The sequence below is a fragment of the Sodiomyces alcalophilus genome (genome assembly GCF_042370955.1).
Source record: "Sodiomyces alcalophilus JCM 7366 unplaced genomic scaffold ACRALscaffold_10, whole genome shotgun sequence".
Classification (NCBI taxonomy): Eukaryota; Fungi; Ascomycota; class Sordariomycetes; order Glomerellales; family Plectosphaerellaceae; genus Sodiomyces; species Sodiomyces alcalophilus.
Genome location: NW_027263541.1, coordinates 724,745 through 742,205, shown reverse-complemented (window position 1 = coordinate 742,205; position 17,461 = coordinate 724,745). Strand labels below are relative to the sequence as shown.

General features: G+C 54.5%; 6 protein-coding genes across 6 annotated transcripts; 4 read left to right on the top strand and 2 right to left on the bottom strand.

The window, feature by feature from the left end:
* Window positions 1-4,380: 4,380 nt before the first annotated feature.
* On the top strand, window positions 4,381-7,118 carry ACRALDRAFT_1073030 (uncharacterized protein; the record flags this gene model as incomplete). Its single annotated transcript, XM_071018055.1, has 3 exons — window positions 4,381-4,394; window positions 4,568-4,717; window positions 4,859-7,118. The coding sequence occupies 3 exons, from the start codon at window positions 4,381-4,383 to the stop codon at window positions 7,116-7,118; spliced, it is 2,424 nt and encodes an 807-aa protein (XP_070871187.1).
* An 814-nt stretch (window positions 7,119-7,932) lies between these two features.
* On the bottom strand, window positions 7,933-8,986 carry ACRALDRAFT_2114167 (uncharacterized protein; the record flags this gene model as incomplete). The annotated part of the gene is made up of 2 exons (XM_071023668.1): window positions 7,933-8,461; window positions 8,631-8,986. 2 exons carry the CDS (start codon window positions 8,984-8,986, stop codon window positions 7,933-7,935), a joined length of 885 nt encoding a protein of 294 aa, XP_070871186.1.
* Window positions 8,987-9,043: 57 nt separating this feature from the next.
* Window positions 9,044-9,712, top strand: ACRALDRAFT_213631 (uncharacterized protein; the record flags this gene model as incomplete). The annotated part of the gene is made up of 2 exons (XM_071024117.1): window positions 9,044-9,551; window positions 9,633-9,712. 2 exons carry the CDS (start codon window positions 9,044-9,046, stop codon window positions 9,710-9,712), a joined length of 588 nt encoding a protein of 195 aa, XP_070871185.1.
* Window positions 9,713-9,776: 64 nt separating this feature from the next.
* ACRALDRAFT_1083703 (uncharacterized protein) lies at window positions 9,777-12,820 on the bottom strand (the record flags this gene model as incomplete). Its single annotated transcript, XM_071019494.1, has 3 exons — window positions 12,411-12,820; window positions 12,131-12,278; window positions 9,777-12,039 (listed from the first exon to the last, which is right to left on the bottom strand). The coding sequence occupies exons 1-3, from the start codon at window positions 12,421-12,423 to the stop codon at window positions 9,777-9,779; spliced, it is 2,424 nt and encodes an 807-aa protein (XP_070871184.1). The 5' UTR covers window positions 12,424-12,820.
* Window positions 12,821-13,320: 500 nt separating this feature from the next.
* On the top strand, window positions 13,321-14,859 carry ACRALDRAFT_1078209 (uncharacterized protein). Its single transcript, XM_071018740.1, has 4 exons — window positions 13,321-13,660; window positions 13,741-13,828; window positions 13,898-14,031; window positions 14,141-14,859. The coding sequence occupies exons 1-4, from the start codon at window positions 13,489-13,491 to the stop codon at window positions 14,278-14,280; spliced, it is 534 nt and encodes a 177-aa protein (XP_070871183.1). The 5' UTR covers window positions 13,321-13,488; the 3' UTR covers window positions 14,281-14,859.
* Window positions 14,860-15,228: 369 nt separating this feature from the next.
* Window positions 15,229-16,595, top strand: ACRALDRAFT_2114147 (uncharacterized protein; the record flags this gene model as incomplete). Its single annotated transcript, XM_071023666.1, has 2 exons — window positions 15,229-15,429; window positions 15,513-16,595. The coding sequence occupies 2 exons, from the start codon at window positions 15,229-15,231 to the stop codon at window positions 16,593-16,595; spliced, it is 1,284 nt and encodes a 427-aa protein (XP_070871182.1).
* Between the last annotated feature and the right edge of the window lie 866 nt (window positions 16,596-17,461).

The window sequence follows — 17,461 nt, the reverse complement described above, 5'->3', positions numbered from 1 at the left end:
CGGCCTGCAATTCCCTTATTGCCTCTTAAAAAATCCGTACCCAGTGTCAATGTTAGGAGGGTATTTTGAGACGGGTTGAGACGCCGAGTTTCTGCATATGACGTCAGAGGCGGCCATACTTTATTCTTTTCAGATAGAACCCCCAACTGCGTGCTGCTATAACTGTGGGGGACGCACGTTGTACTCCACCACCCTGCACATGCACACCGAAGGACCAGTGACAGTGTCCGAACGGGTCGTCTCCGTTTCGGTTGCATTTGCATAGTCACATTGATGGCAGACGAGGCACCCGGTGACAAATGTGAGATGTGATTGTGATGGCACGTACGAAATGCGTTGTACTTCTACACCACCCGCTCTGCGGTTTCACTGCTCATTAAGACTTCCAGAAACAGTTAGTCCGTTATACGAGGTAAACAGCACACTGTACTTAGTAAACTCATAACTAATCATTGCACCGGTACGAAGTATGGTTTTCTTCTTTACAGCGGCGGGACAGACAGCAGCATGCAAGAAGAGCTCCTGACATTGAAGTCACTACTTCCTTACGTAGACATGATACTGTCGCCTGCGAGCTCCTTTTCCCCCTCGTAATTCGGCGTACTTGGACTGACTAACATACGAATACTAAATCACAGATATAGTGTAAGATGAAGTGAGCACTAGGGCGGGTCCGTCCCCAAATTAAGCCCATGGTCTACATGTACATACATACCTACGTTGTAGTGTAATGTACAACGTACCTACGAAGTACGCTGTCAGTGGTATTTGGCTGAGGCCTGTGGCTTGGGGGTCTTGTAGTCCCATTTACCTCACGCTTGGCCTTTTGAGGATGGATGATCGGCTCGCTGAGCCACATGCTACAGTTAGATTGGACGACATGTGTTCGTTTCCTGTCACGACATTCCCCCATGGTACTTCGTAGGTGCTTTATGGAGCTAGCCGTGTGGTCGCTGTGGCATTATTCACGGTGGCCCTCGTCACAGATGCTTGTACCAGCGAAAGCATATGGACACAAAAGTTATCGACGTACATTGCATAGTATGAGATGCTGCTTCACTATAGCCACGCAAACAATTAAGTTATAACAGAAAAGAAAATATCAGTGGAGGTCAAATGCGGGAACATCGAGCAATCTGCGGGGTATAACGTTGAAACAAGACAAAGATCGGCGCCCGGTGCCTAAGAGCCAATAGAGGTCGCTGAATGTTCTTCGATATGGGGCCGCTTGCACGTTGTACTGCTGCTGCAAGTACGTTTTACAACGTATGCGCGGCCGAGGCGATAATGAAAAAGGAATCTTTCAGACAGGACGACGGCGAGCGTACTTCTCAACAATGCAGCCCTGTGGACTCTGCTTGAGGAATATATGTCGTTGTACTGACCGCTTCAAGTAGACGCCTTAGGTACAATAGTACATGTTTCGAAGCCGGCGCTACTGCGAAGACTGCGTCGAACGAAAAGGGCCATTATAGTGTGCTATTATAGTGTAATTAAGTTTGTACGTTGTAGGTAGTACTATGTACGTTGTACATACAGCGTGCAGGGGTGGAGCGATGCATCTCCCGGCGGTCCTGACCAAAACACGGCTCGGCTCTACACCGCCACACGGAGAGGCAACCTTGTCTCGTCGTAATGCTGCTGCCACTGGCTCTTTGCCAGTCCCTTATTACCGTCCGAAACGGGAGCCCAGTAATAAGATAGTCGGGGGTCCAGGTGACGTTGGCTTACGGTTCGTCTTGGTGTCCTAACCCCTTTGAGCACGGCGGATAACGAGCTTCGAGATAATCATCACTTTACCCTCCTGTCGCTATCGGAATGTGCCGCCAGGGGATCCGGGTGGACACTCCCCCCCCCTTACCTTATTACCCCGATTCCCCAGCGCAAGCTGCAGTAATTTATAGCGATGACATCTTTGTACGCGCAACATCCCACTTTTCTTTTTTCTCTTCTCGGGACACCGAGCGTTGCGATGAAGTTCTTATAGCCAAGAGAATTGGGTTGGAGTGTAAACACAATAAAGCTTTCATAGGCCGGGGACAGATAGAGAAAAAACCTCCGAGATAATCGATCAATAAACTAAAAGCTACCGGAGGCATTCTGTTTAATAGTATGGAGGAAGAATAGTGCCCAGTAAGCATGGCGCTGATATACTACGGACGGTCCATACGTGAAGGGATCTCTACAACGTACGTATGTACGTGAAATATCAGTATTCCCCAACCCCACTACAGGGTCGCACGGACTCTTTTGAACGCCGTACTCCGAATCCCTATACGTCAACCTCTACTTGTTCCATTGAACAACCACCAACGATATCACGATAAAACACCATAAACAGAAAAGGGCAAGCAAAGGACAGCCCAGGATAAGCGAATAAAGGCACACCGAGGTACTAGGTATATGGGCGGGCTAGGTCGTCCGGTCCCGAAAGTACCCGATTCTCGATATGACGTACATACGAAATATAAGTTCGCTACCGTACGCAGGCAACTTGAACACCCACCCAGGTCCAACGACCAAGTCGGGAATTACTTTAAAGTGTGTCGTAGAGGACAAAAGCAGTTATACAGGCAAATACGTTATATACGGAGTTCCAGTAATCCTTGTGCGGGCTGTACAACGTAGATATACGACTCGTAGAATGTAGCTTTGGGGTAATTACGTCGCAGTCCTATCGATGGTTCTTCTTTTGGCGGACGGGAATATTTTACGCACCGACCGACCGGAGAACGGTCGGCACCAGGGCAGGTTAAATATGGCTGACATACGGAGTACATGGAGGGGTAAAGGCGGAGAGCCGAGGTCTCGCCGACATTCAGACAGGAGGTATCCCACTAACAATTTCTCCTGGTGGAGGGGCAGGGGCTGGTATGTGACGCCACAGGCCAGACCCTTGTGAAAAAAAGAGGGACGTCCGGAGGACGGGCCTAGATGGGGTTACCATACTTTGTAGTGCCCCAGCTAATAAACACGTATGGATACAAGTCTTTTAGCAATACAACGTATGGAGCCTTCATGTGGTGCGGGAATCCCCCCCAATATTCCAGAAAATGCAACGGAGATGTGGGGAGTAAGTACAGGTACAGGCAGTTGTCCCTTAGTCGCATGGTGTCGCGCGGAAACCCAGTACGTACATAGGTAGATAGGTGCGCTCCTTCGTCGATGCCGGTCCCTTGTCATGAGATCGATCCTTCCATTTCTTTTATCTTACCTCACTGCGCACCATAACCTCCTACCCATCTACCTCTATTCATCTCGCTGCCTACTTGCGAGAGGATTTGCCCGCGATCTATCACGGACAACATAACAACCCTCCACAAACCATACCATAGCTGAAGGTAGTGGTCGCTTTGGAGACTCGTCGCGCGGTGGCACAGGAAAGCGAACAGAATTCAACTCTTTATCACCGGCACGGCGCGACTTCTTCCCAGTTCTGGCGACCGACACGCGTTTAGCAACCAGACAGACCAACACTCCGCGTCGCCTTGCGCCTGAACCTTCCTCCGCTGGCGTGTAGGGTGCCCAGGCCGAACCTCATCGTCTCGACAAGAATCGAGCGAACTCGATAGCACTGGACTCGACTCGACTCGACTTGGAGCGAGTCAGCCACATCGACGGTACGAGGACCGACAGCAGGGACAGAGACCTCGAAATCTATCATCACCACCACCACCACTTCCCCTTGGTCGTCCTCTTCTCTCGCCGTATCACGATCTCGTGTATTCGTTTACTTCAACGACATACCTTCAGTCGTTCCAGCGACCTCTTTCTGCGGTTTGACTACTACCACGCTCGCTTCCACCTTTTGAAGACTCAAGTTCCAAGCATGCAATAGCGGGGCTATTTTTTCCCATCCGACTTTTCGCTCCTTTGTCCATCGTCTGTCTCACTGTAAGCTGGTCTTTTGGCGACATTTTTTACGATTTCATCGCAACATCGGAACGAAACTAACTTCGCGACACATCGACAGGCTCCAAGCGAAAGAAGAAACGACAGTGAAGGCTTGCATATCAATTATCCTCCGGCCCCTGGGTAATATACCGCCGATACATACTTGCGCGTCGCGACCAACAGTAGCGCATTGTTTTCTCTCGACATAGGCGCATCTTTGTTCCTCTTCCTCACGCCGTGAATTGAACCTGACCTGCCGACCAAGGCGCCGATTCTCAGCCGCTGCAGAACCGTGCCTAGTCACATGCTGGTTATTGCAGGCGATCCCTACAGCAGTAACTGAGTCTCAACAATCCGGGGACAGACGACCTTGCCGCTGAAGGGACCTAAAGAGGCTCCCAGGCAAGGTTATTATACGATACTCGGTTGTGTGCTACGAAAGTAGGAGCTCTCTGTCACTGGAAAGTCCAGGACAGCCCCTTTCCCATGTTTCGCCAACGGTACGCTTTCCTCCCCTTTTGCCTGCCATGCCCCTAGTTGCCGAGCTGGTTCAGACTCCTCACTTTGGCGGGCGATATGCGCCCGTCTGGACCATTCAAATGCGCCTTGTCGCGACAACCCCTACGCGAACATTGGTAGAGCTCTTGCTAACTCTTGATATTATTTCCTCTAGGACGAGTTCGCAAAAGCCCGGGGATGAGTTGTTGGCGAACTTCAGACAGCAATTTCCAGAAGTCGCCTCGGGCACAAAAAATACTCAGTCTCAGCCTAGTCAGCTCCCACCAGTGGACAACCATGCTGCTGTCCCCTTAGTTCTTGAGAGGTATGTGATGCTCTTTTCGAAACTCCCTCATCTGACCCCATCGGCATCATGATTTTGAGCCCTTGTCGCAACCGATCTCTCACCGGCCCTCCCGCCCATTCCGGGATAGGATGGCTTTGGCTAACTTTTGACTTGCACCAGCAACGGCAACAGCCATGACGCATTTCGAGACCAAGATCCGACGCCGAAGCCGTCCAACGATCCCTGGAGATTCACACCGTCTTTGATGGATCCGAATTCTTTCTCCTTTGCCAACTTTGCCAATGCACCCCCTGGTTATTACACTCCCACTCCCGGAGGTACGAACACCATCTACCACCCCCAGGCCGGTGACCTGCACACGCCGACCATGGGGGTTCCCATGGGTCTTGGCACTCCCCTGTCGATGCCCACATCAGAGGGCGGCGCCGCTATGCCTCCCACAGCCTCTATGATGGACATCGCTGGATTCCCGACACTGCAGCCTCAGCAGCAGTTTCCCCAGTTCAACACGTTCATCCAGCCCCCTCCGCATCAGCCCACATTTGCGCCGTCATCGTTCGTCCATCACGACACGGGTTACGAGACCATGGAACAAGATGGCTCGCCCATGGATTCAGGTCCATCTCCGCGTCAGCTGACGTCTCTTGATGGTGCCTTGCACCATGCGGGCCCCATGGTGGGCCTCCAACAGCGCCAGTTCAACGGATTGGCAATGACTGCTCCTCTTCCAAGCTCAGCAGAGAAATTCCGCTTCCACGCGACGTTGAACGCTCCCACCGCCATGATCAAGCATGCCGACGAGATCCCCGTTACCTACCTCAACAAGGGCCAGGCCTACTCCATCTCCATTGTAGACACCGGTGCCACACTTCCGCTCCCCCCCGGAACCAAGTATCGCACTTATGTACGCATTTCTTTCGAAGACGAACAGCAGCGACAGAGGGCGGGCAGTTGCTGGAGTCTTTGGAAGGAAGGGAGGGGAACGAACGAGGCGCATCAACGAGGAGGAAGACTCCAAGCCGTCGAATTCGTCGAAGCCAAAGAGATGGCGCGCGACGGGGATGACAGGCGGACCAGGGTCGAACTGGAGTCGTCTTCATTCGACGGGTTCGCAGTCACCTGGACGCCAGGCACCAACGGCAGCCCGGACTGCAACATCGCTGTCCGGTTCAATTTCCTATCGACCGACTTTAGCCATTCCAAGGGCGTCAAGGGCATTCCCGTCAGACTCTGTGCCAAGACCAATCTTGTTCCCATTGATTCCAGACAGTCTGCGACAGATGAGGAGGTTGCGGAGATTTGCTACTGCAAGGTTAAACTCTTTCGAGACCACGGCGCCGAGCGCAAGCTTGCAAATGATGTGGCACATGTCAAAAAGTCCATCGACAAACTGAAGCAGCAGATCGCCCAGGCCGAGAGTGGGCTCAAAGACGTCAGTAAACGCAAGAGATCAGCTGCGTCTCAGGTGAAGACGGCAGCAGGGGAGCCGCGGGCCGGGAAGGTGCAGAGGCACAAGCGAACCTGGTCCATGTCTTCAACGAGTTCTGCCGGTGGAGCCAACGGCGGGAGTGGTGGAGGTCGCCCGGCCATCGAAGAAGAGTTGCACTTCAAACTGCAGACGCTCCAGGACATGTTCACAAGCACTCGGCCCATTAGCGTGCTGTATCTTCGCGGCGACGAGTTGGACGATGCGGACCTTCATCCGGTATCGCTGCCTGGAGACTCGAACGACCTGATGAAACTAGGATCTCGGGAGGGTGCGCAGTGGCAGGCGCGAAGTGGCCGGAGCTCGCTCGCCGGGTCTTCATTAGTATCACCGTCCCCCAGCTCACTTTCCCTTGCGTCTCAGGCGTCCGCCGCGCCGAATCGTCAATGGGCAGGTTTTGATGGGGAGAGTTCGGGAGACCTCTCGTCGCGCCAAGGGTCGGACCAGCCCACAAGAGTCCCCAAGATGGACGACGCTGGAAATTTCAGCGGCTGGATAGAGGCTCTGGGCGTGGATCCTGCCTACCAAGCACCCCCTGAACGGCTCACCAAGCCGGTCGCTTGCTTCTACGTTCTTCGCAAGGACCCGTCGACCCAAGGGACGCGCGAGCTGTACAAAGCGGTCTACCTGGCCCAGCGGACGCTCAAGGAGTTCAACTTGCGCGTGGCGATGAAATGGAGTCTTGACCCGTCCAGGATCCTCCGGACTCTGCGCGTTCTGCAGAATGGCCTCATGGCTGAAGTGGACGACGACGTGGTTCGAGAGCTCAGGGAGGCCCAGGACTTGGTCCTGGAGGTTGTCGAGGTGCATCCTGATGGTCCTGGCCATGTCAAGCAGGAATGGGAGATGGCTGTTGATCAGTCCGAGGCGGAACCCGGCCGGACGGCTACATCACAGGCACCGACCGGTTATGAGCTTCGGCTCATGTTCTAATACGAATGCAACGGTGTATTGAGGCCGACTCTCGTTCGGGCCCGTCACAGCAGATCATCCTCCGCCAGGTAACCGCATCAGCGTGTCCGTGGTCGGTTGATATTCGATTCGTTGTTGCTGTTTCAGCGTCGCTGCACTTGTTTTCAAGATACCACCAATCTGGAGAGGAGCCTGTTCGCCCCCTTTGGGGGATTTTCTTTTATTTTGTCCTTATTTCCCTATCTAATGCACGGGTATGCTTATGAACAGACTACGTTTGAGATGAACATACCCACTCCTATATCTTGTCATGTATGGGAGAACGTGATAGTTGGTTGGCTCTGTTTGGTTTCTCCTTGCTTTATTTTCTTTGTCACCCCGTCATGGGGAGAGGGAGAGAGAGGGTCATGAGAGGACTGATGTCGTTTAAACCACCCACTTCTCAGCTTACCGAGCGATACGAGTCTTGCAGACAAGCCACAGAGATACTATTAAGACGAAGAGAACGGAAAACGGACCCATTTTTTAGATTACGTTGTCCTAATAATCGGAGATCCAGGCATGCCCAGCCCGGCCATGGTTTTCAGTCATCTATAGTACAGCGGACGCCTTGGAGGAATCAAGGTCCGTTTTGGGTGTTTAGACAAGTGGAGAGAAATAATCCCGGAAGCCCAAAGCTGTACAAGAGAAGCAGTCCGTCCATCCATCCAGATACCATCCCTCTCAATCATACAGTGCTTTTCCCGACCGCTACATTAATTAGAACAGGCGCACTTTAGTCGCTCTCGATATCAAACACTTTCTTCCCCTGTCGCGGCTACGTACTGCCCTGCTCTCAGGCATTCACGAAGCCCTTGACGTTGTTCAACCACCGCACGTACTCCCGCTGCTCCTTGACGTCGACGTAGTCGGGCGCAAAGACGGCCAGGGCCTGGGTGACGCCGCGCTCCTCGAGGTAGCGCTCGAGCAGGATCTGCAGGTCCTCGTCGAGGCTGCCGAAGGGGGGCCCGGGGTAGACGTCGGCGCGGCGCTGGGCGTCGGCCGGGGTGGCGGGGTTGGCGAGGGCGGCGTCCTCGTAGTAGAAGAGGTTCTCGATGACGATGGCGCCGTCCTGGGCCACGGCGTCGATGTTGAGCGCGCCGGGGCTGCGGCCGGGCTTCTCCACGAGGATCGTCAGCCGGGTGGGCGGCGCGGCCTCGTCGTAGTCGTGGTCCTCCTCGGCCTCCTCGGCGGGGGTGGCGCCGGATTGCTGCTTGGAGCCCGAGGCGGCGTCGAGGTCATCCTCGTCCTCCAGGGCGCGGTCCTGCTCGTACATTTCCGGGTCGTAGTTGGCGAGGTCGGCGATGGAGAAGATGACGGAGATCCTGTGGGAAGCGAGGTGCTGCCGTCAGTATGCGAGAGAATTGGGCTGTTGAGGCCGTATTGGTACCTCCATGCGGGCTGTATAAAGTCGACAGGGAATTGGAGGGAAAGGGGGAAAGGGGAGGCCAAAAAAAAAGAAAAAAAAAAAAAAAGTGAAATGGAAAAACTCACTTCTCGTCTCCAAACTTGCGAACGAGCTTGACATCCTCCTTGCCGGCGATATCCTCAAGCTCGAAAGGGCTGTTGTCGAGGAAATCCTTGACGCTGGCCGGCACCTGCTCGTTCTGCTTGACCTCCTCCTCGAACTGGAGCTCGCTGTCGAGCTTGGCTGCCAGCTCTTCGTCCGTCTCGCCGGCGGCGGCGCGGCGGAAAACCGAGGTCGAGAAAGCAGACACGCGCTGGACGCGGCTGACGCTGTTGAAAGACGACGTTGTCCGGAGCAGCGACGCGGGCCTGGCGGTGGCGGCCGCAGACAGGCGGCCAAGCTGCCGAGGAGCGGAACGTGTTAGGGATCTGAGGGAGAGCATGGTGAATAGCGTGAGAGACTGGGGGATAGATTGGAGTATATGAAGAGATTGGGTGGTATGATGGAGAGAATTTGGGTTGAAAAGCTAAGGAGACGGGACAGTAGATGGAGCTTCAGCAAATCTGCGGTACATGTAGCTTCCCAATTTTTCGATGGAAGGCGGGAAAAGGATTTGCCGCTTCCGAAAGGCACAGACCAATTGGCCAATGGTACGATACGGGTAATTACTGGACGAAGTACATGTGTACTTCGTACGTCTGGCAAGCCGCCTGTTGATCAATCGGACGACCAGAATGAGAGACGAAAAGCATTCACAATTGCTGCCGGTATTACACCTATTCATAGCTATTCCTTGACGCCTTGGGGTATGCTGTGCGCCCCGAATCCCAGGGGGCACGACTTCTTCGCAAAACTAAGAAACAAGACCAGACCTTTTGCGCAGAATCCATCCATTGTTCCGTCAAAATCCGATTCACGCCCACGGTTTCCTGAACTCCAGCAAGTCAACCTGCTTGCAGTCACCGCTCCTCCTCCGGATCAATACTCGGACGATAGGCCGAGACATGGTAGAGGACGAGCATGATACTAGCTTTGCGTTTTCGTGGAAAGGAGTCGGGAGAACCCCAGCACTCTTATGGCGGGCTGAGGCGATGCTCACGGACTGCCTTCGCCCGTGCCCCCAACTCCACAATACTATGTAATTCGTGATACTCATGCCATGATGTAAATGCACAGAGGGTATTTTGTCCCTTCAGGGAATGCGACCAGACTCAAAACGTTGTACAGTTTCGTCAGTAGGTGAAGCGAGAGAGGTCCAGGGTGGGTTTCCGAACCGACTCGCTTCCATCGTTGAGGCCGGCGAGCTTAGATTCATCCATATCGTTCTCGCCGTCACTATCGGGAACCATGTGATCTTCGCTGCCCAGGGGCCTGTGGAGGGCTTCGACTTCATCCAGGTCGACTTTCGGAAGCGGAACGAACGACGGATTCACCGGAATCGATGCTAGGCTGCCCCGCTGACCTCGCTTCTTAGGACTGGCCCTGGGAGATCGAGCCTTGGAACGAGACATTGGCTTCCGCTGCAGGGCTCGGGCTCCGATGCGTTGCAGGGGTGTAAGGGGTTGGTTCTTGACGGCCACCGCAGACGAGGGTCGGATCGACGAGAAAGCAATGGACGACGCCACTGTCGACGGGGCCGCAGTGGACGGCGTGAAGACGAATGACGGCGATGAGGCCGGCGAGGAGGGAGTGTCTTGGGCTGAATCAGAACGGTCGCTCGAGTACGCAAATCGTGAAAGCGAGGCCCTCAAGGGCGTGGCGCTTGGCGATTCCGGCACGACCCCGTCTGCCTCGGGGAGTTCTGGTGAAGCATGGTTCGAAGGCGAGGCCGGCTCGTCACAGGCCTGTTGCTCCTCATCTTTACCAGTCGACTGGCTGTCCGGGCCCGTTCCATGGGTCGTCTCTGTAGTCTGAGTTTGGGATTCCTCGTAAACGCTAATGGATCGTCGCGACGCTGACACATTGTGCCATCCGTCGACATCAGGGAGGCTAAGCAAAGCCTCGTCAATGGAGTCATCTGAAAAAAGAGGTTCGTTCTTCTTCTCCATGTTGGCGACGCCTTTCTTGGCCGCCGAGAAGAACTTGCTCTTTTGTTCCGTTTTCTCGCTGCTGTCAGCATCCGCACAGAGTCGGATCTTCTTGGGTGGCCTCTGGCCTGTTCCCATAACGAGCGCATCTATATCAGCGGCCGAGTTGGACGTCGGTGCCACCGCAGTCCGGCGACGACTAGAAGCTGTGGTGGGCCCAGTAGCCCGCGCCAGCAGGTTGCCAATGGGTTCACTTCGACGACGAAGCTGAGGAGCAGCGGAGGCGTTGGCCGTATAGGTCCGCTGCGGGGCAGGGACTGCGGAACGAGATCTTGGCTCATCGACATAAGGTCTGGGAAGAGGGAAAACGCGTGGCACGAGACCATGGTCCGTGAGCGCGGCAAGTCTTTGCGGATCGACGGAAAAGCAGTTGGGGTCCATCTCTCCCATCGGGATACGACGGTGACCCTTGAAATACGAGTCGATAGACTTGGTCAGGGGGGCGGGTCCAGTTCGGCCGGCAACGGGGCGGGAGGTAACAGAGGGCACGGGGGCGGCTGGGGCTGAAACCCGGGCGGCGGATTGGGAGTGACGACGTTTCGACTCTGGCATGGGGGCAGGCGTGATGGGGAGCTTCGTCATTGGATTCACATCTCCCGCGGCCACGGCTCGTGCTAGCGCCGGCTCCACGTACGCCCCAATAAATGGCATATCCTCTACGCCTTGCCCTTCCTCGGGTTCGGTCAGGAACACCATCTCCTGCTTGATGGGACAGAAGACGCGCTGGTGGAGGAATGTGAACTCGGCTTTGTAAAATTCAGACAAGTAGTCCTCGGGGATGCGGTGTTTGCCCTCAAACTGAAGCATGCGAACGAGGCGCTCTGGAGTCTTGTATTTCCGAAGCATCCGATGAGCAGTCTTGAGGCCGATATTGTTAATACCGGCCAGATAATCGCAACCGCTTAGGATTGCCATGCGGCGGAAGTCGGCATCGGTCCAACCGGTCAGGGAAACCTCGCGGCAAGCACAGAAATCCCGGCGGTTGATCTCAACGCAGTTACCGTACTGGTCGAGTTTGGTCAGGAGGCGCTTGCAACCAAAGACGAGCAGGTCCGAGTCCTCGGAGAGGATGCCGCCGACGAGGCCTTTGCGTTCGAGATAGACGAGCTGAGCATCGGCCTCGTAGGGGGCGACGACGTACTGCACCTGCAGCTTTTTGAGCTCATCGATGAGGTTGCGAGCCATCTCCGGGGTGACGTCGATGGCTTTCTGAAATTCGAGGTACGCCTGAGAAGGCTTTCCGGCCTTGAGAAGCTCCATGCCGAGCTTCCTGCTGTCTTCTCTCCGTTTCGAGCGGGATGCCTCGGTCATGGCCTTGCTGGGAAGAAAGTCGCCGTCAAAGACGACGTAGGGAGTTACTCCGAAATGGCGGAGCATGCGGACTCGGTGCATGGCAAAGTCGACATACCTGTATGTGTCAGATGGGATGCATAGGACGGAAAGGAGCGTCGAAGAAAAGCAGCGGAAATGGGGAATGAGATCAAGTGAGGGAGACGTACTTGCGAGTAGGTTTGCCCTGTGCAAGCTCCATGGCACATGCCACGGCACCTCGATGAAGCCATCCATAGGCGTCGACGCCGAGGGTCTCCCCAGCCAATTTCTTGAGTTCGGTCGGTCTCTGGATGGATTTGAGAAGCGGAAGAAGCCCTAGAAGAGTCGCCCGTAGTGAGTCAGCTGAGCTCAAGGTCACAGGGAGTATATCTGAACCAGGACGAAATCGTGACAGGTATGTTGAAGCAAGATTGAGAAAAGTCACGTGGGAGATGCGGGTCAAATTACCTGCGACGCCCATTGTCAATCCGTTGAAGAGGGAGGCACAATGGCCACGGCCCCTCGAGGTTCAATGGGCCGAGTTCTTCTCAACGGACTTTCGGCCCCTCGCCGACAAGATCCAGCTATTTCGGAGCCCAATGGCCTGAATGATCATTCAACCATACGTTGGCCCGGGGAGAAACACTCGGGAGGTGGGTGACCTGAAGGGTGGTCTTTCGGAGCTGGAGAGCTGGAGGTAAACAAACGGAACGTCCGACGGCGCGTATGCTTTTGCGTAGCGGGAGAGAGACGTGAAGATTTTTGAGGTCAGGTCCAAGTCGAAGAAGCGAATGAAGCAAGAAACGGCAGGGCCAGGTGAAGTGGATTGAGAAAGAGGCAAGAGCTAGCAAAGGCGTCAGCTACCTATGTACATAGCTTGCTCCTGTGGTGGAACGCGGGTTGCCCGTCCCCTGCCGCGTCCCATCGCGACATGGGGGTTCACGCCCGCTTAGTGTGTTTGTGTTTACCGGGAATTTAATTAGCCCCTTGTCAAGTGGGACCAAGACTGGACTCGATCACGTAATCTTCCGTTTCCGGACTGGTACAGACCGCGACGGACCGGAAAGATGGATTCTCGATTTCCGGGGCAACCAGACCGGCCTATGAAGAGTTTTCCTTGCCCAGCTGTTCCTCGACCTGCCATCGAAAGAGTAAAGAGAAGTTCTCGGCGGAATGAAGTTTATCTAAATGAATACCTCTATACACTCGAGAAGAAGAATTAGAATCATCGTGATCACAGGACAGACTCGTAGGTTGAGTGCTTAGTAGCCTGCTCTATCGGAGCGGGAAGCGACCCCACAAAATCTCCACCTTTTCCTCTCCACGAGGGGCATATTCTGCTATCGTGCATTTTCGTCTTCGATTCCTGGAAGGCGGTGAAAAGATATCACACACACCGAGACTCATTCGCCTTCTCATCGGACCTAAGGATTGTGACCTCGACAAGGCGACAAGCTTCCTATTCACTTTAGACAGCTTGGGAATCCCGTCGGAAATTCTCACACCAGGAAAACAGTCAGCTGTAGCATTCCTCGACACCGACACCATGGCTAGGACACTAGAAAAGACTCGGAAAAAGATTGCGAAAAAGAGAAATGGCCCCGTTGAAGCCCTCCATGAGTTCTCCAGAGACTCCAAGAGACTCCGTCGCGCGACGATAAGAGACCAGAAGCTTGGAAGGATGGCCGTTTCTCGGAGCAGGAAGGAGCAGCCATTTCGTATGTTTCCCCGTATTCAGGTTCACGAGATGGACTGTGGACATGTCGAAAGACTGACATGGCGATTCTTCGCCGTCTAGTCGAACGAGCAACCTATTTTCAGAATGCCGTCAAAGAAAGAGGGACTGTGCCCTTGGATCTTGCTACCATTCAGTCACTCATAAACGAGTAGGTTTTCTTTACTTCATTTTTCTCCAATGTCCTTACCTACAGACGAAGAAGATTAACATGCCAAAGTTTCGTGCACCAGCACGACGAAGAGTACGAGGAAATGAAAAAGTCTCGTCGACCAGGAAGGGCCCCCAGTGCGAAACAGGATCTCCTGGAATTGAAGATCAAACTCCTCGTCGAGGAGCAGAAGAACGGGTTCTGTGAGTAATGGGCCTCCAATTCCCTTCTTTTACCCCTTTGTTTATCCACGGTTTTGTCTCTCTCGACCCTAATTCTAGTCATTTGAAGGACCGACTAACCAGTTTGTAGTCGTCCCGGATCTCACGTCGGAAGACAACGTCCAGATGCTCGACAACTGGGAAGGGTCCTGGTCGTACTTGACCACGGTGTCCTGGGTTCGAGTGGCGAGCGATAACACCGTCAAGCCTGCGAGCTTTCCGCCAGTGTGATGGGGCTTACCGCCAGCTTTCTCCACGCTGGGCGACGGGACGTCAGGTATGGCGATTCTCGTACCAAGCATCCCCGTGCGGCGACGAGCCAAGGGGCAGCTGCGCCTTGTGTTCACCGAATCGATCGAACTGGGGAATTCGGCAAGCCTGGGTACGCCGATAACCTATCGGTATTATGGCGAAGGTTTTGATGCAGTGATGAAAGTCGTGCTTCCAGCAGCTTAATGAACTGACACTTCGCCATGGCTACTACACACGCGCGCCATGCACCAACCAATCCATAGGTCACCTCACCAGGTAACGACATCTCCGTCGTCGTCCATCAGAGGTCGGCTTTTCAGTCATGTACCCTTCTCGAATCATGAGTCCCGGCAATACGCTTTTGGCCTGCTGTTCAGGTGCTCGTTTCGAATTCTTGCTGCTCCAAGGGCAGTCAGGGTTGACACCGTGCTGTTGGATGAATTCCGGGTGATGGCAGTTCGATGACATTCTTGGGACGGAGTTGAAAAAACAATGTTGGTTCTAAAGATGCTTATACTCTATCTATTCTATTATACCCAATATTTTCTGACTATCGCCTTTAAATCTCTGTTCTTATTCGTATGCTCTATATTTTATTTTAACGTACTCGTAGCGTTTAAGACTTGTATCCAATTCACAAAATAGAACGACGCTAACACTGTGCTAAAACGTGCACTTTAAGGTATATATACGTACCTCTTATCTTTCCCACTCCAATAACCGGTGAAGGAGCTTTGTTACGCGATAATGCGATGATACTTCGTACATGTAACACCCCATTGCCTAATTGTCCGCCTGCATCTTCGACCCGAACACCCTACCTACCCAAGTGCGGGATTCAGTCACAAAATCCCTCGCGTCCTTCTAGTCCAGCTGCATCGATAACCTAATCACACCAGCTCACGGCGGACGACACAGCTGCTGGTCATGAGCGCCAACAACATCAACGGCAATAGCCAGGGCGCGGCCCGACAACCACCTCAAGTGCAGCCGTGCAGGTACAAGGTCGGGAAGACCCTCGGGGCCGGCTCGTACTCGGTCGTCAAAGAATGCGTTCACATCGACACAGGCCGCTATTATGCTGCCAAGGTTATCAATAAACGTCTCATGGTTGGCCGGGAGCACATGGTATGAAAGCACCTCTGTCCTGCCGTCCCCCTCCCATCCTCCAGTCTGACCCCCGCTGATGGCGCGTTGCCGTGGCCATGTAGGTTCGGAACGAGATTGCCGTCCTCAAGAAGGTTTCCATGGGCCACCAGAACATCCTGACCCTCGTCGATTACTTCGAGACCATGAACAACCTGTACCTCGTGACCGATCTTGCCCTCGGCGGCGAACTCTTCGATCGTATTTGCCGGAAAGGGTCTTACTACGAGTCCGATGCCGCCGATCTCATCCGGGCCACGCTCTCGGCCGTCGCCTATCTCCACGACCACGGCATCGTCCACCGCGACCTAAAGCCCGAAAACCTGCTCTTCCGGACGCCCGAAGATAACGCCGACCTCCTCATTGCCGACTTTGGGCTCAGCCGCATCATGGACGAGGAGCAGTTTCACGTCCTGACCACGACTTGCGGCACCCCTAGCTACATGGCCCCCGAGATTTTCAAGAAGACGGGGCACGGAAAACCCGTTGATATCTGGGCCATCGGCGTCATCACCTACTTTCTCCTTTGCGGCTATACTCCTTTCGACCGCGATTCCGACTTGGAAGAAATGCAGGCGATCCTCGCGGCCGAGTACGACTTTCGCCCCTCCGAATATTGGCGAGGCGTCTCCGACCATGCCAAAGACTTCATCCGGCGCTGCCTCACAGTCGACCCCACCAAGCGTCCCACCGCCTTTGAAGCTCTCCAACACCCCTTCGTGGCAGGCTGGCTTCCCAGCTCCGACCAGACGGGGAACAACCTGCTTCCTACCGTCAAACGGAACTTCAACGCCCGCCGCACCCTCCATGCGGCCATCGATACCGTCCGCGCCATCAACAAGTTACGCGAAGGCCGGAACCAGAACCACCTCATGTCCGGCGCCACCTCACGCGAGCCGACCCGGGGCGCGCCACCGCTCCAGTCGGCCACGAGCCGTGGGAGGAAAGAGGACAGCGCCGTCAGCATGGGAGCAGAATCAACCCAGGGCAAAGATTCCGGTTATGCCACGCAGGGGAAGAGCCAGGATGTTGCCATGGCCGACGCCGCAACGATGCCGTCCGGTGTTCCTGCGGCCTTGCAGCCGGGTAACCCCGCGAATCGCGTTGTGGAGACGAGCAAGGGGCTCTGGAGCCCGCACCGGCAATAGTTGAACTGCCACAACAATAATAATTATCTCATCCCCACGATTCACCGTGGAGGTACAGCGGAAGAGGGATTGTAGATGGGTTGTCCGTCCGGGGAGAGAGTAGCGGAGCCTATGGGCGGATGCGACCCCGGAATCTCACGCAACAGCCACGCGAACGATTATTACGAAACCGCCTCGATTTTTGGTATACCCCTCGCATGCACTGGACCATGTCGGAGACAGACCTAAAAAGACGTTCCATTACCCGGCACTTTGATGACCGCCCCGGGAATGGGGTCCTGTTACATCCAGCTTCGGGCTTCAGCGACGACAACCGAGGCTCGTGTTGAGCATCTCCCAAGCCGTGGTGGCCCTCTGCTCATTACTTGGTCATTTCATGGGAGGATGGTCGATTCCTTTCGGCTATGAATGGACCTACGTCAATCATTGCGCGCGCCCTCTCGTGGGCGCTGAGAGATGCTGCGACTGATCCAAGCACATGTACTGCCATTATAAGCTTGCTCATGCCTTCAAATCTTACCACCGGTGCTGCTAGGTACACGTCTGCGCTAGGTGTGTTCCATGGTTGAAACTCGTTGCATCAGGCTCGCCGAACCCGGCAAAATCTTCGCATTCGGCGGTACATCGCACAACTGGGGTGGGTATATACATCTCCACCTCAGTGTTGGACGCTTGCATCGGTACAGCGTGACGTGGGCAGGCACATGAACATCATATGTCCCTGAAGCTGCGCGACTTGTTGCTTGCTCTCTGAAGCTCCCCAAGCTCGCCTAGCACCGTATCATACGAATACATGGCAACGGGGCTACGTATCATAGAGACACTTGCGAAACGGGGGGTTCTGCCACTGGGAGCCGAGGTCTTGT

What these genes read in the sequence shown, in the direction of transcription:
- ACRALDRAFT_1078209 (XM_071018740.1), top strand. Translation starts at nt 13,489, where the DNA reads ATGGCTAGGACACTAGAAAAGACTCGGAAAAAGATTGCGAAAAAGAGA. An exon ending in CAGGAAGGAGCAGCCATTTC is followed by an intron (nt 13,661 to 13,740) that starts GTATGTTTCCCC and finishes TTCGCCGTCTAG; the next exon opens with TCGAACGAGCAACCTATTTT. An exon ending in GGAGCAGAAGAACGGGTTCT is followed by an intron (nt 14,032 to 14,140) that starts GTGAGTAATGGG and finishes ACCAGTTTGTAG; the next exon opens with TCGTCCCGGATCTCACGTCG.